Genomic DNA, 22,531 nt, shown 5'->3' with positions numbered 1-22,531 from the left:
CAGGCGAATGTGAATGTGGGCGCAGGGGCGGAGCCCGTTTCCAGTACCTATCCCAGTTCCTCTTTCTTAGCCCCGCGCTGACTCCGCCTTGAAGCCGCTATTCAGAGCGTTGTGTATCACATGATCAGGCATCCCAAGGCTTGGTCGACGGCCCGCGACGAGATCGATGCCGCCCGTGCCCAAGGGCGCTGCCAACATCGCGTTGTTTCGTCGCACGACGCCCAGAGCCTGCCTTATGTACAAGCTTGCGTGAAGGAGTCGCTGCGCTTGTTTAGCCCAACGACCATGGGATTGCCTCGTAAGGCCCCGAAGGGCGGCATCACCATCGCAGGCCGACACTTCGCAGAGAGCACCACTCTCAGTGTTTCTTCGCAGTAGGTTTGCGCGCTGTTGGTGAGCCGGTTCACCACGGAAGGCTGACACCCACAAGTGCAGTGCACTTATCGACGGACATCTGGGGAGCTGATGCTCACCAATGGCACCCGGAACGCTGGATGTCTGGCTATACAAAGGAGTTGGAGAAAAACTGGTTGGTGGTAAGTTATCGCACGATCTACGGACGCCGCGCCAAGAGCTAAGGCGACTAGTTTTCCGCTGGGTTTATGACGTGCCCGGGACGTCACCTTGCGCTGATGCAGGTCTCTAAAGTGGTAGCTTCTCTGATCCACTGCTACGATATCCGTCAGGTGGATCCGGACAGCGTGTGGAGCTACCAGGCTAACTTCACCGCGCTGACGCACTCGTGGCCAGTCTATGTGAAGAAGAGGATGGATTGAGGGCTTTGGGTACCAGTTCAGCATTGGAGATCTCTTTCTAAGCACCGAGTCAACAAGGAGCGTAGCAGTAACAGAGACCGCTCGGTGGCTTCCCCCTTAATCAAAGTGGATATGGACTACGTGCTTAGACAGTTGTACTGCTACGCAACAACAGCCAGCCCGCGGGCCCACAATCCTCAAATGCGGCAATGATGCCCCTACTGTCGCGCATGTTGTGGGGATATGGTATATCATCGATCACGCGGCGTGCGTGACGGAGAGAACGGGAACTATCTAGATGCGAGGTTGCTCAACTATTGGCTCCGGGCCACGGGGCTATCGGTCGAGACAGAACTCAAACTACGTACTGGAACGAAAATGGATGCTCCTCTCCGTTGTTCTTGTATCATGTTAAAAGAGGGAACCCAGCCCACAGTAAATGCACCCATCTGAGCGAGAGCCGCGAGGCCCAGAGCAGGACCGGAATATTGGACATGGCAGACAGATAGCGATGGCACACGACAACGGTTATCAGGGCCGCCGTGAGTCCACGGTGTTCTTGAACAGGATAGCAGCGTTTCCAAGGGGATGGCATCTATCAGGCAAGACATGGTTACGAGAAGACACGGGAGCAGCAGGCGGGACCTAGTCTCACAGTAAGGGTGCTTAGATGTAGTGAGCAACCGTGTCAAGCCACACCTACGGCATAGGAGTGACGGATGTGTGGCGATCAATATGACAGTGATAGTGGAGTGCAAGATGCTGGCTGGAGGAAGATGTTTGACAAGGGAAGCTGGAACAGAAGGTCATATGAATTATGCGCCTTTCATGTATCTAGAGATACTCGCTCGGACCTATGGAGTGGGCCTATCAACGCTCTGTTCTGCCTGGGTGGCACATCCGCACCTTAGTGCGACGAAATGTTCAAACTCATGTCCAGGCCCTTCCCAATTCGAATCGCTCGGGTTGCGGCAAAATTTAGAGCAATACCGCCTTGAATCTGCCAGAGACCCTTTATCAGTTTTGTAATCTCGTTCTGTGTCTCCGGAAAAGCTGTCTTGAACCTCTCTGGGAATTCTGCCATAGAGAGACCCCACTTCTCCTTGCACGGCCTACACAGTTGGATGCCTCCGAATTGCCGAATATCCTTGGTAGTGCCTGTTACTATGAACGTGCAGTTGACACACTCCCGACTGCCACTGCGCTGCAGAAGGTCGCAGAATCCATCGAACATTAGCTTGTCAGACTGCGCAACAAAGTCTGCGTACCGTCCGTCATATTTCAGCTGTGCGGCCGTCTCCTCGACCCTGTTCCAGAGTTTGAAGTTGGCACGGGTTAGCTCTACCACTTGCTCCGTCTCTGGCTTGCCGATCCGCAGTCCATCCTCGACGAAGCGGTACCTCCGCGTCATCATATGGAGAGGGCCTCCGAAGAAACGCAAGAAATTGACGACGCAGCGCTTGGCGGGATTGGTGGCCCATGGGACGTCGATAGCCCAAAGAACCATACGGTATAGCTGGAAGCTCTTGACGCGCGTGTGGGCGTCGAAATACCCGAAGGTGCTGTTGGTCTCGCCCTCCGCTCGATGCTTGTGGAAAGCGACGGCGTCGTACAGCGTACAACACAGCTCTCCGATAAGCCGCCACTGCTCCTCACTGAAAATGACGTCGACACACTCGTTGCACGATAGTGCACTGGCGATTGTGTACCGAACCAGGGCGTCGCAGTCGCGGAGCCGGAACCAGGTCTGGGGCGACTCGGTTAGCGCGCATAGATAGCGACGGAACAATTCCGAGTCGAGTCTTTTGCTAGATTTCTCGACGGAGAGGAGCAGGAAAGCTCGAAACTCGCGAGACATGGCGGCGCGCAGCTCGGTGTCGCTACCAAACAAACTGTCTAGAAGCCCTTCTAGATCGTAGCCGAGGACGATACTGCTGCCGTCTTGCGGCACCAAGTCGCCACGGAACTCTGCGACGACGGCGATCACAATGGTTTTTGTGAATGCCATGTATTTCGCATTGTCCTTCCACTCGGGTATGACACTTCTGGCATATTCGTAGGCGCAGGCAAGCGCCTCCTGGATAGTTTCCTCGGAGAGATCGGGTACTTCAAGGCCATCTCGTAGCTGTTCCGGATAGAACCATACGTCGGGGAAGGTCTCGATATCCGCCGGGTCCTCGGGCACATCAGAGCTATCGGCTTGACTCAAATCCATTGTGGCGCTTGGGAATCGGAAGAAGGCTGATGCAAACAACGAGTGTACATATCATCAGTGAGTCGGTGATCGGGTGTCCCAGCACTCTTTATAGCCAGCGGCCATTTTGTACGCAATCGGCCGACGAAGGCGCCAAGCCAGCGCCGATAAAATCTCTCAAATCTGCCCATCTCGTTGGCTTAGTTGAGGTCTAGCTGGTGACCGGAACATGCCGAATCCTCCGCCGTCCAGGTCGTCGGTGCGTGCATGCTTTGTTGTGGACCCCACTCCCATGGAGCTTGGGCACTTCCAATCATTCACTGATGCTTGAGGAAACCCGATGCGGACACCGCTCAGGGAAGTCTAATTGATAGGCAGAATGCAGCCGTTTCAGCTACAGCAGCCTGTAACCCACTCTGACTGCATAGAGTCCCCAGGCAAGTGCCCAAAGCCTGGCGGAGTCAGCACGCCCATTCAGATCTAGCCGTCTCTTGCTGTTCATTGTGGCTGCAACCGCGCTGAGACAGTGCCAGGGCTATCCTAGCCCAAGGTCAAAATCTTTCAGCGACCAGCGAAGCACAGCTTGATGTTCGGCAATTCGCCGTCCAAATAGAGAATTTTGCAAAACACACACTGTATGGAGTCCTTCTGAACCTTCGCGTTATTCTAATCGCTAGGAAGCTATGAATGCTCAAGACGGTAAGATACAGGACCGCTTTGTGGCGAGTTTGTCGTTTCCTTGACACTAGCCAACAGTTCAGTAGACTAGGTCCCGCCTGCTGCACCCGTGTCTTATCGTAACCATGTCTTCCCTGATAGATTTCATCCCTTGGAAACGCTATCCTGTTCAAGCCTCGCCTTGGGACTCACGGCGGCCTTGACAACCGTCGTCGTGCGCCATCGCTATCTGTCTGCCATGGGTGCATCTGTATATGATGGGCCAAGCGGGCGCATTCTACGCGACCCCTGCGGTTGGGAAGCTCTCACCAGGCTCAGAGTAGTCTGATCGACAGGGGCAGAATGCAGCCACTCCAGCGTCTGATGTTAAGCAGCTCGGGTGACGTGTGAGTCGTCGATCGATTGTGGCCTGGCCCGAAGTGGGAGCCCTAGGCAGGTGTCCATAGCGTTGCCAGGGCCATCACACCCTCTCAGCTCTCATCCTCCAGTGTGGCTACCACATGATAAGGACTACCAGACAGGTGTCCACAGCCTCTCGACTCTAGTCTTCCATTGTGGCTGCCACACTCGAAGGATCCCCCAGGCAAGTGCCAACAATATTGGCGGGCCATCACACCATCTTGATTCTAGTCTCTTATTATGGCTGCCACACTCCAAGGACCCCCAGGCAGGTGCACACAGAAATGGCGGGGCCATCACACCATCTTGATTCCAGTCTTTTATTGTGGTTGCCACACAGCAGTCACATCCAGGCAAAGTGCCCACCGCGATGGCAGGGTCATCACACCCTCTCAACTCTAGTCCTCCACTGTGGCTGCCACACGACAAGGACACCCGTCCAAAATATTAGCAGGGCCACTACACCCTCTTGTCTCTAGTCTTCCATTGTGGTTGCCACACCGCAGTCACATCCAGGCAAAGTGCCCACCGCGATGGCAGGGCCACCACACCCTCTCATCTCTCATTGTCTCTCAGATTCCACGGTGGCTGCAGCTGCCCTGGGACAGTGCCAGGGCTGTCCTAGCCGAGGGTCGCAGTGAGCTTGGTGAAGACGGACACCTCTCGGGCCTAGCCGTCGGTCATGATCTGCCGTGGCTGCCAGATAGGCCTGGCCTGGGGGGTTTCCTTACGCAACGGCCCAAGAGCACCGCCGGAGCCATCACACCCCGTCGAACTCTAGTCTCTTTCTCTCGTGTGCGTAAACTGCAAGAACGCGGCCAGCGATGGCTGATCCAACCTCATCTCGATATCCTAGCGAGATCCCCTGGGAACTTCGCAGCGAGAATGATGGAGTGCTGTATCCGTACCTGCTGCGGACCAGGCATCGACCCAGAAATGACTACCCTATTCTTATCACATCTTACCCATGTACCGTGGCACTGTCGAGCGGTCGATCTTGGCAAATCCATCGTGTTAATCGTGGTAGCAGCTGGTGTCTGAAGCCAGCAACCAGGCTCTGGGAACAAAGTTTGCTGGGAGCCAACGGACGAAACCCTCTCCAACTTGAGTGCCGCGGACCAGGAGTCGCTTGTAGCTCAACTAGAGGCCGAGCAGTATAAGATAGTTTCGCACACGCGATAGAGATATAGAGGAATTGTAGGGTCATAGCAATCAGCGCGAAGCACTTTGCCTGCCGGACAAGTATAGTATTCCGGAGCGAGAAAAGAAAGTCAAAGACAGTTGATATTTTGAACCCTTCAGACATGACCTGCTTTCACTGCGCCCGAATACATCGCTCTTTACATGATCCGTTAATCTGCCCCTCGACGGCTTCCCTGTCTTTAGCAGCTCCTGGCCTCTTCTCTCCCGCGAGATCGGTCTCGGTGAAACCTTGCATCCGGGCGTGTTGCTCCCAATAATCGTCCCGAACCCTGCAGCCACCCTCGACAACCTTACTGCCGAATTGGCGAAACATAGACCTCGCTGTGACGATTGCAACCTGCCTCGAGCAGTGAGAAAATGGTGTAATCTCCTTTTCAAAAAGGTCGTCCTTCTCAGCTTGGCTGGCAAGGATTTTGTAGAGCGACCTGTTTTTGTTGAAGAGAAGGTAGGAGTCTCTGTATGACAATACCCTAGCGCACTCGGCCGCAAGCATGAAGAGTTTGTCTCCGCGGTTGGGGACCAGAAAGGTGCGGCACCGATAAGTACGACCTCCAAGGAGCACCCCATTTGACATGACCTTCTTCTCGCCAAGCTCATCAATTCCACGCGGAATATATTCGTCGCTGGTCTCGTTGAGCTGGTCGGTCGTATGGTCTCTAAATGTTGGCAGAGCCCTTACAGCCGACTTGGTCGGAGTGGGCTTGGGAGGAACTGCCGCCAGCGCCGGAGGGGGGATATAGGCTGGTGCGGATTGATGCGGCATACTCGTGTCCTGCGAACTGAGGCACATGGGAGTGAGTGATGGACAGCTGATTGAAGCACAACTGGCAGGAATCTCGGATGAGATGTGCCTGGGTGCAGCGGGTTTCAAGGGCTCGACTTCGTTTCCGCGATGGGACGCCTACGCACGTGACCATCGGTGTTATCGTGCTGACCGCCAACGACAAAGGAGACTGGCTGTTAAAGCGACAGCCTCTACGGTCATCGGGATTGAGACACATGAAAGTTAGAAAGGAGAGAGTAACAACACTGCTCACAGGGGCAGAAGCTGTTGGATAGCGTGTGGATAATGTGTGGCCAGTGTGGTGTGGATCTATGAAGGATTTTGTAAGGGGCTTACAGCTTGAGGGATTTTGTGGGACACTTCATCAGAACATCAATCAATACAACACAATCAGGCCTTGTAACAGAAGCCTGTGTTACATTGGACTCGACCCTGCTGATGAATACTCAGGTCGTAGGTACGAGGTGTTACCCCGCCCGAGTTTCCACGCCAATGGAGAGCGAGCGACAGTCGGACCCTTAAGCGCCACTGTGTTCGTGATTATAAACCTGTGACTCTCCGCACCCACTCACACGGACTTGGGGGAATTCGTGCTCCGAAATAGTCATCAGACTTGAGACGCAGAGACCCGAAGGAGTCTTGGGTTGAGTTCCTCGATATCGTCGTAGTTCGAGAAATAGAACTCGCTGCAGCTAGTGAATTTGACTCGCAGCGCTAAGCCATTGCCTACCCATCTTCTTATCTGTATGAGGAAGAAGCCTTTTGGCGACAAAGGTGCCGCGGAGTTCCCTAAAGCTGATGTAGTTAATATTAGCTTTCTACACCACTATCAGCCTTCCCCTTAGCTGAGTCGAGAAGGGTATCCTAATCGCTCCATAGGAAGGTTTTCTTATTAGGAGCGTATGTTGAGCAGTCTGTGAGAGTTGAAAGTAAAGGGCCCAAGCGGGTGGGTTCGTACCGTTCTTCACATTGATGTAGCCTATTCATCGGCTCTGAAAACCTTCTTCCACCAGTGTCTCTCGTCGTAGCTCATTCCCGTTGTCATGATGCGCTGTATGCTGATTTTAGTTAGCACAGAGTTTATAGCTGAGGACCTCTCTTTTGCATGTTCTTGTGACCGGAAGCAGACTATTATTATGATTACTAACTCAGTCTCCACTTGTGGTCCAAGGCCGTGAATACCGGTAGATAGTCTCGTTCGATGTGGAAAGTTTGCATCGACAGATTCCCACATCTCTGCAGTTCAACAGCGGGACTCGGTTATTGCTTGCAAAATTCCCAAAAGTCGAAGCTACATCAGTCATTTTGCTAAGTAGTTGAAGAATAGAAGCTAGCAATGAGCGCAGTACATGCTGTGGGTGCTACATACCAAGCATCTTGAGTACACCTCAGAAGCGAGACGCATTGGGTGAGAGTCTGCATATACCAGCCGTGAGTCCTGTAGTACGGAGCTCAGTGCGAATGTCTTACTAATGAAGTGACCCCTCAGCGGTGGTCCGAAGCGGTCGGACTGTAAGCTACCGCGGTCTGTCTAAAATCTAACGACTTGTGGTCGACTCTAGGGTTCGGCCGAAAATCATCTACCAGACGAGCTCTGACCTATTTCCATCTACGATACATAGCACAATACAGTATTATAAAGCATCTGAGGTCTCCATCCATCTCGGGACGAGCCTCCTGGTCCGTATGAGCCACCATTGCTTGCACAAGAGTATCACGCACCCTTCGTCTATGGATCCTCCGGAGATGATTGCTCCACCAGCGGCTGCCGGTGTCCTGTGGCATGTGAATTGTGAGTGGGCCGTCGCGGCCCATGAAGCATGCTGTGAGTCCCAGGTCCGGCTTCGCAGTCGGCTGGAAGCGAGTCATGCGGAGATTGCTACCCTTCGACGGCAGTTGCAGGAGAGAGAGAGTCACCTCGAAGAGAAGGCACGCAGCCTCCAAGAGAGCAAGGCGTTCTGCAACGCGCAGGCCTGTCTGATGGAGATGCAGAGGAAGTTTATCGAAACTTTGCAGCAAAGGTCCGACTGGTTATCCAGTGATGAGGTCGGTCCAGATACAGCCAATCGCTCACCAACCGACTTATGCCTGGGCTCTCCTTTATTTCCGGCCATCAATACGCGCCCAGAAACTTCTTCTGCGGAAACAACTTCCCAAGCTCAAGATTCCAGCGCAAACCATCCGGTCAACTTCGTCAAGGGTCCTGGCGTGTGCCCTTGCAAGGAGTGTCTGGCCGAGCGCCAAATAGACTAATATGAGACTCATGCTCCTTGTTCTCTGACGATGGGAATTGCCACAGTTTATCATGATATCTCCAAGTCGTGTTTACAGTCGCTTCTTGGGGTACTACGCTTGGTGTCCAGGATTAAGAGATGCCATTGTGGAGGAATGACAAGAGGTGGCGACGTCACATTTGCAGTTAATGCCTGAGAGGTGTCCGTCTTCACCAAGCTCACTGCGACCCTCGGCTAGGACAGCCCTGGCACTGTCCCAGGGCAGCTGCAGCCACCGTGGAATCTGAGAGACAATGAGAGATGAGAGGGTGTGATGACCCTGCCATCGCGGTGGGCACCTTGCCTGGATGTGACTGCTGTGTGGCAGCCACAATGGAAGGCTAGAGACAAGAGGGTGTAGTGGCCCTGCTAATATTGTGGACACCAGGCTGGGTGTCCTTGTCGTGTGGCAGCCACAGTGGAGGACTAGAGATGAGAGGGTGTGATGACCCTGCCATCGCGGTGGGCACTTTGCCTGGATGTGACTGCTGTGTGGCAACCACAATAAAAGACTGGAATCAAGATGGTGTGATGGCCCCGCCATTTCTGTGTGCACCTGCCTGGGGGTCCTTGGAGTGTGGCAGCCATAATAAGAGTCTAGAGCCGGGAGGGTGTGATCGCCCCGCCATCGCTATGGGCCTCTGCCTGGGTATTCCTTGTCATGTGGCAGCCACACTGGGGATGAGAGCTGAGAGGGTGTGATGGCCCTGGCAACGCTATGGACACCTGCCTCCCACTTCGGGCCAGGCCACAATTGATCGACGACTTGCCGTGTGGCAGCCACACGTCACCCGAGCTGCTTAACATCAGACGCTGGAGAGGCTGCATTCTGCCCCTGTCGATCAGACTACTCTAAGCCTGGTGAGAGCTTCCCGACCGCAGGGGTCGCGTAGAATGCGCCCGCTTGGCCCATCATATGCAGATGCACCCATGGCAGACAGATAGCGATGGCGCACGACGACGGTTGTCAAGGCCGCCGTGAGTCCCAAGGTGAGGCTTGAACAGGATAGCAGCGTTTCCAAGGGATGACATCTATCAGGGAAGACATGGTTACGATAAGACACGGGTGCAGCAGGCGGGACCTAGTCTACTGAACTGTTGGCTAGTGTCAAGGAAACGACAAACTCGCCACAAAGCGGTCCTGTATCTTACTGTCTTGAGCATTCATAGCTTCCTAGCGAATAGAATAACGCGAAGGTTCAGAAGGACTCCATACAGTGTGTGTTTTGCAAAATTCTCTATTTGGACGGCGAGTTGCCGAACACAAAGCTGTGCTTCGCCGGCAGCTGAAAGTGTTCGACTGTGTGAAAGTCACTGTGCTAAATGGCACCCGTATTGACGGGCTATGACCCACTCATAAAGACCTGACAGTACCTATAGCGCTCGTCCAAAACCGGCTACTGTGGCAGCGCCAGCGCAGCTTCTTATGGATCATCAACTATGTACCTACAGATCCGCATCCAGGCTTCACAAACAGACAGAGTGCATGAATAGGAAGCTGCATTCGCTCACAACTGTACTGTATCACGGCCCACTGCAACATCTACTTCGCTTTGCTGTGTTCTTGCCGGCGCCTGTCCAGACAAACCCAGGGCTGTGCTCATCTCTAGTTGCCCTCCGCGTTGATCCAACTCGAGAACTCACTTTCCCAGCTTCCTCGGCTACCATCAGCTTCATCAGACACAATGAAATCCCTTCATCAGACGCCACAGCCTGCCTCGCCTAGCATGTTCCCGCAAATGTTTGGCCCCGAGAGCCACCCTCGCTTCTGTACTGTCACAGATGCATTCAAGCACCACGTACTCGCCAGCCCGAATTCCCTCGCCGCAGTAAGCCTCACCTCGGCACATAAGACCGAAGTGATCACGTACCAGGCCCTCTCGAGCCGCGCGGCGCGCCTGGCCGTTGAGATGCGACGCCTGGGTGTGCGCCCTGGCGACCGCGTGCCTCTGGTGGTCAAGCGTGGAATAGGCATGCTGGTGGGGATTCTAGCGGTGCTCTCATGCGGCGCCCAATACGCGCCCCTCGACGGCGGCGTCGTGCCAGAGTCTACGCTGCGCTCTGTAGTGGAGCAGAACAGCAGTGAACGTGGTAGCGTTGTGCTGGCCATGGGCGTAACGAAACACCGCCTCAGCGAGTTCCCCGACCTCACCGTCATTTGCGTCGACGAGCTCCGCCGAGTAGAAGGCGACGACGATCGCGAAGATGGTCTTGTGCTGGAGGACCTTGCAAAGCCTGACAGCGGGTGCTACATCATTTACACTTCAGGTTCGTGAAATGCGAAGGAATACGAGATATATTGAGCAAAGAATGGAAGGCTGATGAACACCCTAGGCACTACGGGCACACCAAAGGGGGTTGATGTTACGCACAGGAGTGTCACCAACTTGATTTGTCAATCGCCAGGCGATTTAGGAATCAAGACTGGAACGAAGATTGGTCAGACCCTTAATATTGGTTTTGATATGGGTGAGTTCATTTTGCGGGTGCGACATTCGGAACTGATTTGACGTGGCGCAGCTGCGTGGGAAATCCTAGGAGCACTATGTAACGGCGGAACACTAATTCTCAGAGGCTCGGATTGGGCTGCGTGCATCAGAGAGGTGAGGAGGAAGTGAGTGAACTTTGATCAAGCAAGGCTCAAACAAAGCAGATCGAGGTCCTCATATGCACTCCGACCATTCTCGCCAAATACGAGCCACATGACTATCCGAAGATCAAGACCGTCGCCACAGCCGGAGAACCAACCTCCCAGCGGTATATTGTAGTCGACACGCACCTTCCCGTATGCTGGGCTAACTTGAACTTCTAGACTAGCCGACAAGTGGGCTGCGCACCAGACGTACTACAACTGCTGCGGTCCCACTGAGGCCACGATTGTCAACACTATGCACAAGCACGTCAGTGGTGGGGCTGTGACTATTGGAAAGCCAACCCCTGGGAACAATATTTACATCTTCAACAAGGATCACGAACTTCTTCTCAATGGCGAGCCTGGAGTCATGTGGGCCGGTGGTGTCGGCGTGTCTAAGGGCTATGTCGGACTTCCCGAGAAGACTGCTGCACAATACCTCCCAGACCCATTCCTGGACATGACGTGAGTGTGAAAGAAAGAGAAGTACCCCAAAGCTGACCAATGATATACAGATACAAGATATACAACACAGGCGACCTCGGCAGGTGGCTCCCCGACGGTTCTATTGAGATTCTTGGCCGAGTCGATGACCAGGTAAAGGTTAAGGTGGGAAGCCTCGTCCCCTTCTCTATGGGCCTCCATCTGACGTACAAATTAGGGCTTCCGAGTTGAACTTGACGGAGTCTCTGCTTCGGTGAACTCTTGCAGTGCCGTTGACAGAGGCGTTGTGCTTTTCTGGCACGGAGAGATCCACGCGTTCATCACACCAGCCAACGCCGACATGAACATTGTCAAAACACACCTGCAGAAGTGCCAGCCATATTACGCCGTGCCTTCACAGTTCCATTTACTTGATGAGCTCCCGGTGACCTCCAACGGCAAGATCAACAAGCAGTTGCTTAAGGAGTCAATCTCTGACACCAGGACACTGGTCGTTGAGAAGGCCAGCTCTACTGCGGACCTGCCCTTACCGCCAAGCCTCCAAAAGGCAATATCCGATACAGCCGACACTACTTTGTGCAATCGGTCAAATTCGAGCTTCGTAGACGAGAAGCCCGAGCTCGACTGGGAGGCTGCCGTACCCGATAAGGTGGAGAGCAAAACAGTTCGCGGTATCCGCCATCGCGTGCTGATTGTCTACCGACGACTTTTCACTGTAATGGCTCTTCTCAACATGGCCACCGTCGTCATCGTGGCCCTCACCGGCTTCAAGCGCGAAGCCGTTGGCCACGCCACCGCTGTCAACCTCACAATCGCAGTTCTCATAAGACAGGAACTTGTCATCAATGCCATTTACACGGTAACATGCAGCGTTCCCAAGTCGTGGCCTCTTTGGATTCGCAGACGTGCCGCTCGGGTCTTCCATCTTGGTGGCGTTCATTCTGGGGCTGGCGTCAGTGCAGCGCTTTGGATGTTTGCGAACACGGCCGGCGACACAGCGTGCATGACGCTGGGTACTTGCGGTGGACACTGGGGGAAACCTTCCGTTGCTGTAAAGGTCATCACATGGATCATCGCCGCTCTTTTCGTTGCCATGATGGCTATGGCCTACCCGACGGTGCGCAAGGCGCATCACAACAGGTTTGAGGTTGTTCACCGATTTGTGGGCTGGACTGTGCTTGGCCTCTTCTGGGCTCAAGTGCTGCTCACCGCCAATGACACAAAAGCCACAGATGTTTCCCTTGGAACTGCCGCAGTGAGGACGCCCGCGCTGTGGCTCCTGGTTGTTGCTACGCTCAGCGTCGCCTCGTCTTGGTTCTGGCTCAGGAAGGTCTCCGTCAGGGCCGAGGCTCTGTCCAAACACGCGGTCCGCCTGCACTTTGATTACACGGTTCCGGTAAACGGCTCATTCACACGACTGTCTCATACACCGCTTCTCGAATGGCACTCTTTTGCCACCATCCCTGCTCCCGAGGCTGTTGATGGCAAGCCCAAAGGCTACTCACTGGTCGTCTCCAATGCCGGCGACTGGACTCGCGCTATGATCGAACAACCCCGCCCTAATATCTGGGTGCGTGGCGTGCCTACTTGTGGTGTCATGCGCATTGCGACCTTGTTCAATCGTCTCGTCATCGTCGCCACCGGTTCTGGCATCGGCCCCCAGCTCGGACACATCCTCAGCCCATCATGCCCGACCAAGCTCATCTGGTCGACCAAGGATCCCGAAAACACATTCGGCAAGCCCATGTGCCAGCTACTCAAGTCCAAGTGCCCTGACGCTGTCATCTGGGACACCCGCACCCAAGGCCGCCCTGACCTCGTCAAGATGTCATACAACCTCGCCAAGAGCTTCGGCGCGGAAGCCATCATCATCATCGCCAATGAGAAGACTACCAGAAAGGTTGTCTACGGCCTTGAGACGCGTGGCGTGCCTGCCTATGGGGCGATTTGGGATAGTTAGGCGCAGACAAAGGGTGCATTTTAGTAGTCAAATTCTTTGACGAGGAAGCGAGTTATTTTCTTTTGTACCTTGGCACTTCTTTTACTATAAGTCTTTCATCTCTCGGTGCTTCTTCTTCTCCATGTGACCACCCCTAGTAGGAGATACGAGATCCCACCACTCTCTCACAGTTGAGCGACACATATCTAATGGACTGGGATTGGATGCATGCTGTTAAGAGACAGACTTCAACTGCAAATGATACAGTGTGATGACGACGAGGTCGAGTGACTCATGATGTGCATCTAATTACATGAAGCCTATAAATCGCACTGAACAGGCCACGGTAGACTACTTACACGACCGGTGTAATGACTACGCCTGAGTCGTTGCGCCATGGGCAAAGATCAGGCATTGATTGAATGACAAGCGATCAATAAAGGCGTAATAGCTCCACATAGGGCGTTACGGGGAACCGCACACATATAACAAGGATAGTTACGGATTCTTATCTTGGACTGTATATAACCATCAGGCTTCTTGTCTTTGTTGCAGGAGAGCTTGCGCTGTCAACCTCGAGCTAGTCGCTTCTTCCGAGGTGGGAGTTCGAATGTAGCCTTTTTCGAGCATTTCGTCGATATATTCTCGTAGTGTCTTAAGTTGCTTCTCGTTGAGGTTGTAGAGTTTGTGGATCTTGGTCGAGGTTCCGGTTTTAAGACAGATTTCGTGATCCCACTGACTATGTTAAGGGATACCCATTTCGAGGGTTTCCTTGAACAACCTGCTGTACTTCCTGTACTCTGGAGGTATACTCGTCATTCGATCAAATTGTAACGGCTACGCCTAGCCGTTGCGCCACCGGCAAAAGATCAGGCATTGATCGAATAACGAGCGATCAATACAGGCGTAATAGCTGCTTATAGGGGGTTACGAGGGACCAGGTCGTAACACTAAGTGTGGGTGAGGTTGTTTATACTCGTTAGCGTGGAGGGATGGATGGTCTGCCCTAAGTTTCGTCTTGCTTGTCTTTCGAGCACCTTCCCTTTGATTTATTTTTTTCGTGGCACCTAGTGTTAGTGCCTGCACCCAATCTACCGCAAATAACTTAACAAGCCACAAAGAACCCCCAGCACGCCCACCGGCGTCGCCATGGCTGCGCCGGCAGTCCCCGAGGCGGCCCCGGGACCGCCCCCCGTGAAAACTCCACATAGGAACAACTCTGCGTACCAGCTGCTACTCGATAGCAACCCGCAGACCTTTCTCGAAGAACTTTCTTGAGGACGTTGGGTTTTGGACACATGAATGTTTCTTGTTCAAAAACTCATTTGTCTTCGCGTAAAATCGGTCGCATTGCGGACATGTGACATTACAGTCGTGATCTGTACTGCGTCCATGCACAAGCCTTGTCAAAAACAGGAAACCGGACGCCTAGTGTAGTGCCGCGTATAGTCGTGCGGTCGCTTAGATTGATGTGGGCATTTCGAGCATTGGAACAACGTAGATCTCGTAGTTTGACTGCGCCGGGTCTTGGAAGGCTGTTTCTCTGGGTGCGAACGTCTGTTTTGATTGCGATATGGTGATCGAGATGCATTGAAAAGCTCTTCATCGGATTGAGCGCTATCGGATGGCGTAATGTCAGGCAATCGGCTCAGTAGGTCGAGCATTTGGGCCTAAGATAGCAATTAGAGACAGTAGAGATAGGAACATCATGTGCTTACCTGATGCTTCCGCAGATGTACTTTCACGTCCTTTCGCGTAATGGATTCAAAGCAGACATCACATTGGAAAGCTTCAAGAGTCATGTTGAAGGGGTTGAAGAAGGGAAGTTCGGAAGCTTTGATCAACACGCTTGCTTCTACCCCGCTAGTACAGTGTTATCTTTGAACCTAGACGGTGACGCCCATTACGCAATAGTGGACAACGCACCAAAGACAAAGTCCGCCAGAACTTGCTTTGTCGAATAACCCAGCGTGGATACGAATGAGGCCCACCTCTGGATGGCCAGGCCCCGTTTGACAAGTACTTTAAGGGACTCTGTAGCACTGGGATGCGCGCCTTTGAAGGGCAAGTTCCATTCGTTGGGCGTAGAATACGACAGGACGTGACGATGGTGGGCCACACGGGATTTTTAATTTTCCATTTGCTGAGGGTACAGCCACACCGGCTCCCGTACTATCGATCGCTGATAGCAGCATCATATGCTGCTAAGATGGGTGCATAAAGTTGGTCTGGGTCTCCTGCAGGGGTTCCAAAGCTCATCCTTTCATCTTGATCCAACGGAAAGAGAATCTTCCTAATCCTCAGACAGAGCGGCTTAACAACATCTAACGCCTCTGGAAACTCGCTCATTATCCTTTCGAGACTGTTCACGGTCATGTGACCCTCCTTGGCATCTGCGATATCTTGAAATCCCCCAATCTCCCATTTTCGGAGAAGGCTTACCTTACGTGGCTTCTCTTCGCCGGCGAATCCGTTATTCCATGATTGCCGCACACACATCCAAAGCAAGACGTAAAAGAACGACTCCAAATCGTGACGGTAAGTGTGGTCAGCTTTACGTAGCACCTCGACCGCCATGAATTGCATCGTGCCCGTCTGATGCCGCGCTCCGCTCGGGCCGCTGTGTCTCACCTTGGCCAGATCAAGGTCGATGAGCATACCCTTGAAGCCATCGGCCGTCTCGGGCTTCGTAATAATGATGTTATTTGCTGAGATGTCGCGGTGGAGAATGTTGCCATTGACGTAGAGAGACTGATGAGCCTTGATCGCATCTTGCATCGACTCCAGCAGTTCCTTGATGGTTCTGAAGTCGCTAATAACACGGCCGGCTGGCGATACGACGAGGCAGGAATATATCCTATTTTCCCACAGGTCCTCACCAGGCGTATACAAGCTCGGCTTGGCCCTGCCAATTGATAGCTGGTCGTTTAACTCTCGGACCAGCCTCGACTTCTGACTGTTGGACCGCCGCTTCTTGGATCCGGACGCGTCGTCGGATGTGTGGTCGGACGATGACTTGCGCTTTTGACCTGAAGAGTTCGTGCTTGCAGTGGTTGATGGCGGATCGTCAGCGTGGACGTCTTCATCCCGGAACCGATGACGTTCCAGAAACTCCAAGCCGTCACGTATCTCTGCAATGGTAGTGATTCGACGATGCGCCACCACTTTGGCCACTCCCTTGACGCCCCGTTCTTCTGCTAGCTTTAGCTGTTCCACCTCCAGCTTCCGCTTATCCGACGCCCACGAGAACTTCGCAACATGGCTATTTCGAGTCTCAAAGCATGTGGTCCCTCGACAAACAACTGCCTTCTGCCTGACTATCGGGCTCCTCAGCCTAATCTTCGATTCGTTGCCATTTAGGTCGTCCAATATAACACAGCGATGCCCGTCCTTTCGTTCGATGAATGTGTCCAGGCCCATCGCATCGTCGTCCATTGTGGCATACCCAACAAAAGCGCGCGCAAATTTATCCGGCTCGTCATGAATGTCAAATGGTCCAGAGCTGTACGGTCCAGATCGATCGAAGACCCAGAGCTCCATCGTGGACGCGCAGAGAGAGAACGCGTGGACAAATCGGCGCGTCGGCTGGTCGGCGAAGACGCCTCGCACATAGCGCGTAATCTGAAGAAGGTCCGCCTTAAATCTGCCCGTGTCGTATGACTTCTTTTGCTCTCCAACGACAAGGACATGCTTGTACCAAAAGGTGCCGTCCGTTTTCTTGGCTGGCGTCTGGAAGAAGATATCCATCTGGCCTCTCCGTTCCTGGAACTGGTGGGCGGTTTTAGTGGTATGAAGCTTGTACGATGCATCGGCTAGGAAGCGCTCCTCTAGTGCACGGAACCAGTCCCAGACCGGCTTTTCGTCCGAAGGGGTCGGGAAGTCTGTCCATCTCTTTCCGTCGTGTGCTGTCATCATCCCCTTCAGCATTGCTTTCTGCTCTTTGCGCCAGCGCCTGGAGTCAAAGAACTTGTCGCAAAATCCCTTCACATTGCGAAAGGTGCAGTCCTTTATCTCGAAGAAGAGTTCTCCTTCAACGACGTCGCGCGTTTCGCTATCGGCAAGTCGGCTCGAGCTGGTTTTGATTGGTGTTCCTTTGAAGGTCGGGGCAATGCTGGATGGGGGAGGAGTGAGGGTGCTAAGAGAATCGATGACGGTGAAGACAGCTTCCCAGACGTCGATATCGGGGGAATCGGCAATTACATGGCGGACGAGAGGATGGAATTGCTGGGTCTTTATTTCGCCCCCTCGGACATATTGTAGAATAGATAGAAGCTTGACTGCAACGCTACCGCTTTCGTCCGGCGAAGGAAGGCTAAACGCAGCTGGCGAGGCAACTAAAGCCGAGAGAAGACTCGCAATATCTTCTTGTCGCGGGTCGCTGGTCTCGTTGAAGTCGCGCAATTTGTCTCGGAAAGGATCAAGAGTATCATTGAGTGGGCGTTCTGAAATGATCTTGACGTGCTTCTCTGTAAGGGGCATTTTGATGTCGTGTAGAGAGCACGGCTGATGTACAGGTCCATTAAGAGAGCAAGGGAGAGGTAAACCGAAAACAAAGCAGACGCGACGGCTCACGTGTTTGTAGGGATGCGTGACAGCGGGCCACCAGGTCGCAAACGGCAAGGACGGCCGCTAACCCATTTGTGGAAAGTGGGGGCACCGTGAGAAGCGACTTGGCCGTTGTTGGAAGAAGAGGATCGATCAACTGCCGGGGCGGCGGCACAGACGCTGCTGAGACAAATGGTGTGAGGTTGAGGAGGGCGCAGAGTCGGAAAAGGCTTTTGAGAGCTGAGTTGGCCGGCTGTCTATTCTCCCTGGTCTTGGACAGTTCGTGGGTTGCTGCTTGGGACAGTTCCTCTCGCAATATGTGTTGCAATAGGTGGGATATGCCCTCTGACCACAAGGCCGTTCGCCAACAGAAGCTGATAACCGCTCTGCAAATGGCTGTTCTTTTTAAAAATTTCTTCTCGCTGATGATGTTTTATCTGAAACTGTACAGAAGTGGACTTATTCCTACTTAATACCGCGATATTTCGCGCAACCATGCTCGGTTAATGTTGTGACATTCGAATGTACGCGCTGGGATTTCGGGGAGTTGTGTCGTATGCTGGGTGCCCACTCAAGGACATGTGGAGTCGTCAATTGAGTTGGAAGGAACAGATACCGATGGCCTTCGTGATCGATCCCTTCTTGACGTGTTCTTGTGCAGTCTGCTGCCTGCGGGGTGCCCAACCGACCCGAGATCAGTTTGGAGCGTTGGTGGTTCAGCTTCAGGTGCAGAGGCTGACTTTTGGAGACTGTCGGGTTCAGTCTTAGGGGCATTTGCAGCTCAGGTCCGGCACTCTTCCGGACCGTGTGCCGCGGGTTATCTTCGGTCGCTTCGACTGTTCGCCAGACCCCGATACGAAAACGGACGATGCATCTCGTATAATGATGTGCTGTCCTACCCGGCTCGCGGCATCAGCAAATGGACGCCAAAAAGCACGCATAAAGCCTCGCGCTTCGACGTATCATCGGCTTCACTAGTAGCGCAGCCGTCACGTCGGGCACACTTCCAGGCCCCATGGATGGTAAGCGTCGGCAAACCAAATTATACAACAACTGGAAGGTGACACGATGCTCAGCGGCCTCAAGCTTTGGGAGGCCTTTGTCCGAGCCACCATGCATTGTTTGTGGATTCCTGTACGAGCCAATGACCCGGATTCCAGAGGTTCCTGAATCCGAAAATAGGACTGCTCGTTCAGATCTGAAAATAAACGCATCTGTTGACGCGATACCGAAGCAGGGGGGCCGTAAGAAGCCAGCGTCAGTAGGATGAGCCAATCATCTCACGCCTTCACCGCGATGGAGCAATCGCTGGTCTCGTGGCGGTTTTGGGGCGACGATGTTTGTTGTGTATGAAGTGCCTGAAGGAACTGCGCTTCCGGACGATCTTCTCCTAGTACATGAACGATTAGATCATTACTCCCTCCAGCCAGCGGTGTCAATGAATGTTACAGGCGAGTGCACATGCTTTCAATTTCCGCACGATTGGACTAACATACCAGCGTCAGAGCTCAACGAAAAGATAACTCGTTTCCTTACAGCTAATGCGAGAGTTTTCACGAGGAAGCAATGGATAGAGAAGTACCCGAAAGCGACTGAAAGCTTTTAGGCACGAGACATGTACCAATACTAGAGGGCGAGCCCCGGTGGCGTCGGGACTGCTGGAGGCAGGGAGCCTGAAGGCTTGGGAATCCAATACCGAGCCATGTCAGGGTTTCCCAGACGATGCAGCGAGTGTGGAGATATGAAGGATACATATCGCGAGACATTTCGGCGCTAGCCATACATATAGGCGTTGAATTCAACGATGCATAATTTCTCCATGCAGAGAATGCAAGAAAGTGGCCAAAATAGAGAGTCTCAAGGAAATGACGTGTTAGCAGGGAGGGGCGTTTGACAGGGCACCACAGGTCACAGCCGCAGCACCACCTGGCAGGAATTGATTCCCGTTCCGGTCGAGCGGCGCAGCTCCAACTTGCCCCGCCAACGTTTCTCTTACGCCATTAGGCTATTCTGACGAGATATAAGCTACGTGAATATCTCCCCCATCTCTCCGTCTCGCTCTCCCACTTCTCGTCAAGGGTTTACCGCCTGGCTAGGATGGCCTCACAGGCAATCCCAAACATTGACCCAAAACATATCTTTGCTGCTGTATCCGAGCTCGGAATCGTCGGAAATTGCCCATTCTTGGACGGAGAATACCACGGAGGTGAGTGTCGCGTCTTCAAACTCAGCTTCAAAGACGAGGCAAGCGTGGCCGTCCGTGTGCCGCACCCAAATGATGACAGCAGCCACGACAACACGATAGCCACAGTTCAAATCGAGGTCCGTATCCTCGAAGAACTCAAGGCAAAGGGCTTCCCCTGGGCTCCGAGATGCCTCGGGGCTAGCTTGACTTTCGACAACCCCGTCAACCACCCCTTCGTCGTGTTGACTTGGGCCGAGGGACTTCCCTTAAGTTGGGACGAAAATTACCCGCCCCGGCCACTTCGAGATTCTTTACTTGGCCAATTAGCCTCAATACAGCTATCCTTAATACAGTGCACACTCCAAAATGGTACGAGGCCTACTCAAATGACGAATCACGGTTCTCACCATGTATACCAGGTTCTACTACTGCAATGGCTTTCTTCGGACGACGTATAGGCAACAGGCTAAGGCATGTTCGAGAGGGAAGCATTCCTAGACTTACCGAGAAGGACTGTCTCGACCAGCAAGCTCTGCTTGATCAGGTACTCGATGGAGATCGGAATAGCACCGTCTTCGCCATAGATCACGGCGATATCAAGCCGGGAAACATTATCGTCGACGGGAATTACAACATCAGATGGTACATATGGATTATCGCCATTACATGTTCATTACACGACTAACTAACTGCGACAGTGTCATCGACTGGGGCTTTGCGGCGTTAGTTCCAATTGCCAGAGCTGCTGGACTTCCTCGCTTTCTATGGCCCGCCCATTCGGCTAGATTTGCTCCGAGCCGAACGATCCTGAAAGACAGACAGGCTTACACTCGCTCTCTTTCTTCCTATACTTCACCGGCGGCCTTGTTCATGCTGCGTTGGCAAACCGCTGAAGACGTGGACTTTCGAACCCTCTATTTAGAGTCTATCTCCAGCAAAGGAATGCACATTTCTATGGCGCGCATCGATTGGAAGGTTGATTGTGTATTTCTCGGGCATGATGAAGAACAAGGTCTCGCGGATGCTCAAGAAACTTGAATCATCACCGCTGTGCGTTGTAGGACTCTGGCGTTCGAGGAAGAGGGAACAACGTGGAATTGTTTCTGAGCGAAAGAAATAGCTATGTCATTCAAATAACTATGGCCTGTTGAAAGACCAACTGCGGGCGTCTTATAACCAAAACAAGCGGTCTGTTGAAAGACCTTCGACCATCTGGAACTTGCCAACCGAAAAGGCTTTCAGAATGGCAGGATACTACAAAGCGTGAGCAAGCTAGCTATATGAGACGAGGGATGTAATTTACGTCTTTAGGCTGGAGATTGATATTGGCCCTGCCCTGGGTGAATTCGCAGGAACCATCAAAATGGTCTCCGGGATACCGGGCCAAGCCGAATAGATCATCCAAGCCGCGTAAGGCGAGTTCAGCCTTGAACTTCTCGATGAACTCCAAGTCCTTGTCTGTGAAACTGCCGTCCTGGGTCTCGGAGTAGTAGAACTCAGTAGGTCTCAAGAGCCCTCCGTCGTCAAAGGACCACATGGCTGGCTGTGGTTCCTTCATTTCAGAAAATCCGCCGGACTAGGGGGTCGAAGTCCCCTTATACTCGACCAGCTTCTCGTGGTGTTCCATATCGAAGTGGCCTACTACAAGGCTCTCACGGACGAGGCGCTGTCGCGTATCCTGCCCGTTGTTCAATTCCATGCGCGCGACCTGCACGACGCCGTCCAGCGATGCAATGCAAAGCTCGATACTCTTTTACCAGAGAGATACAACGAGGAGCCGGTGGACATTGGGGGCGTCGAGTGTTGATCCGGTAGCGTTACCACGATTTGGCCGTCCAAGGAATGCTAGCCACGCTGTAGAGCATCATACATTCATCTACCTCGTGGTGCCCACACATGTCCTTGCAGCACAACCCGTCCAAGTCCCCTTATCTGTCTGTCTTGCACGAGGCCTCGCGGTGCAGCCGGCCGCACTCTTTCGCGGCACCCCTCGTTCCGACGACTTGCCGTGTGGCAGCCACAAGTCACCCGAGCTGCTTAACATCAGAAGCTGGAGTGGCTGCATTCTGTCCCTGTCGATGAGACTACCCTGCGCCAGGGAGAGCTTCCCAACCGCGGGGCCACGAGAATGCGCCTGCTTGGCCCATCTTGTGGGATGCTCTTTGAGCTCCCCCCTCATCTCATCCGTATTAGCTTTCCGTTCGACCTCATGGCATTGCTTCAGACCTCATCATAGATTCCACAGTCGTAGTTTCAATCGAAGTCAGCCACCTCGGGTGGTGCTGATATCAGCGGGAATCCCCAATTGTTCCGTACTCAGTCTGCCTTTCCAACACCAACTTGGCTAAAAGCAACTGAATCACATTGTTTGTCTCTCTGAACAAGGTCGCTGCGTTCGGGAGTCCCTCTTCGTTGACCGCTCCTGGGTTGTGATCTCTATTGACAATGTCCCACAGCCGCAGATTAGACTTGCGAAGATTGTATAGGCCACTCATGAGCT

The 22,531-nt window shown here is 53.3% G+C and overlaps 10 protein-coding genes across 10 annotated transcripts; 5 read left to right on the top strand and 5 right to left on the bottom strand.

Moving 5' to 3' along the window:
* F5Z01DRAFT_668416 (cytochrome P450) lies at positions 1-388 on the top strand. Its single transcript, XM_046264346.1, has one exon. The coding sequence runs from the start codon at positions 121-123 to the stop codon at positions 376-378; it is 258 nt and encodes an 85-aa protein (XP_046113660.1). The 5' UTR covers positions 1-120; the 3' UTR covers positions 379-388.
* A 137-nt stretch (positions 389-525) lies between these two features.
* Positions 526-800, top strand: F5Z01DRAFT_668411 (uncharacterized protein). Its single transcript, XM_046264345.1, has one exon. The coding sequence runs from the start codon at positions 603-605 to the stop codon at positions 774-776; it is 174 nt and encodes a 57-aa protein (XP_046113659.1). The 5' UTR covers positions 526-602; the 3' UTR covers positions 777-800.
* A 746-nt stretch (positions 801-1,546) lies between these two features.
* F5Z01DRAFT_668409 (uncharacterized protein) lies at positions 1,547-3,268 on the bottom strand. The gene has a single exon (XM_046264344.1). It carries the CDS (start codon positions 2,968-2,970, stop codon positions 1,663-1,665), a length of 1,308 nt encoding a protein of 435 aa, XP_046113658.1. The 5' UTR covers positions 2,971-3,268; the 3' UTR covers positions 1,547-1,662.
* Positions 3,269-5,263: 1,995 nt separating this feature from the next.
* On the bottom strand, positions 5,264-6,171 carry F5Z01DRAFT_467970 (chromatin remodelling complex Rsc7/Swp82 subunit-domain-containing protein). The gene has a single exon (XM_046259979.1). The coding sequence runs from the start codon at positions 6,017-6,019 to the stop codon at positions 5,342-5,344; it is 678 nt and encodes a 225-aa protein (XP_046113657.1). The 5' UTR covers positions 6,020-6,171; the 3' UTR covers positions 5,264-5,341.
* A 3,854-nt stretch (positions 6,172-10,025) lies between these two features.
* Positions 10,026-13,322, top strand: F5Z01DRAFT_631160 (AMP-binding enzyme; the record flags this gene model as incomplete). The annotated part of the gene is made up of 7 exons (XM_046261770.1): positions 10,026-10,554; positions 10,621-10,755; positions 10,807-10,889; positions 10,937-11,043; positions 11,099-11,383; positions 11,434-11,527; positions 11,580-13,322. 7 exons carry the CDS (start codon positions 10,026-10,028, stop codon positions 13,320-13,322), a joined length of 2,976 nt encoding a protein of 991 aa, XP_046113656.1.
* Positions 13,323-14,534: 1,212 nt separating this feature from the next.
* Positions 14,535-15,103, bottom strand: F5Z01DRAFT_640950 (uncharacterized protein; the record flags this gene model as incomplete). Its single annotated transcript, XM_046262553.1, has 3 exons — positions 14,535-14,680; positions 14,728-14,971; positions 15,020-15,103. The coding sequence occupies 3 exons, from the start codon at positions 15,101-15,103 to the stop codon at positions 14,535-14,537; spliced, it is 474 nt and encodes a 157-aa protein (XP_046113655.1).
* Positions 15,104-15,219: 116 nt separating this feature from the next.
* Positions 15,220-18,046, bottom strand: F5Z01DRAFT_467568 (serine/threonine-protein kinase Sgk2). The gene has a single exon (XM_046259976.1). The coding sequence runs from the start codon at positions 17,778-17,780 to the stop codon at positions 15,474-15,476; it is 2,307 nt and encodes a 768-aa protein (XP_046113654.1). The 5' UTR covers positions 17,781-18,046; the 3' UTR covers positions 15,220-15,473.
* Positions 18,047-19,170: 1,124 nt separating this feature from the next.
* F5Z01DRAFT_631155 (uncharacterized protein) lies at positions 19,171-19,452 on the top strand (the record flags this gene model as incomplete). Its single annotated transcript, XM_046261768.1, has 1 exon — positions 19,171-19,452. A coding segment is annotated over one exon (282 nt), but the record flags the coding sequence as incomplete, so codon positions are not given.
* A 491-nt stretch (positions 19,453-19,943) lies between these two features.
* Positions 19,944-21,069, top strand: F5Z01DRAFT_631158 (kinase-like domain-containing protein; the record flags this gene model as incomplete). Its single annotated transcript, XM_046261769.1, has 3 exons — positions 19,944-20,400; positions 20,451-20,673; positions 20,730-21,069. The coding sequence occupies 3 exons, from the start codon at positions 19,944-19,946 to the stop codon at positions 21,067-21,069; spliced, it is 1,020 nt and encodes a 339-aa protein (XP_046113652.1).
* Positions 21,070-21,201: 132 nt separating this feature from the next.
* On the bottom strand, positions 21,202-21,568 carry F5Z01DRAFT_678458 (uncharacterized protein; the record flags this gene model as incomplete). The annotated part of the gene is made up of 2 exons (XM_046265446.1): positions 21,202-21,285; positions 21,335-21,568. 2 exons carry the CDS (start codon positions 21,566-21,568, stop codon positions 21,202-21,204), a joined length of 318 nt encoding a protein of 105 aa, XP_046113651.1.
* Positions 21,569-22,531: the final 963 nt, after the last annotated feature.

Source organism: Emericellopsis atlantica (genome assembly GCF_019669845.1).
Source record: "Emericellopsis atlantica unplaced genomic scaffold F5Z01scaffold_52, whole genome shotgun sequence".
Taxonomy (NCBI): Eukaryota; Fungi; Ascomycota; class Sordariomycetes; order Hypocreales; family Bionectriaceae; genus Emericellopsis; species Emericellopsis atlantica.
Note: the sequence above shows the minus strand (reverse complement) of the source record. Positions and strands in the feature narration are given on the sequence as shown.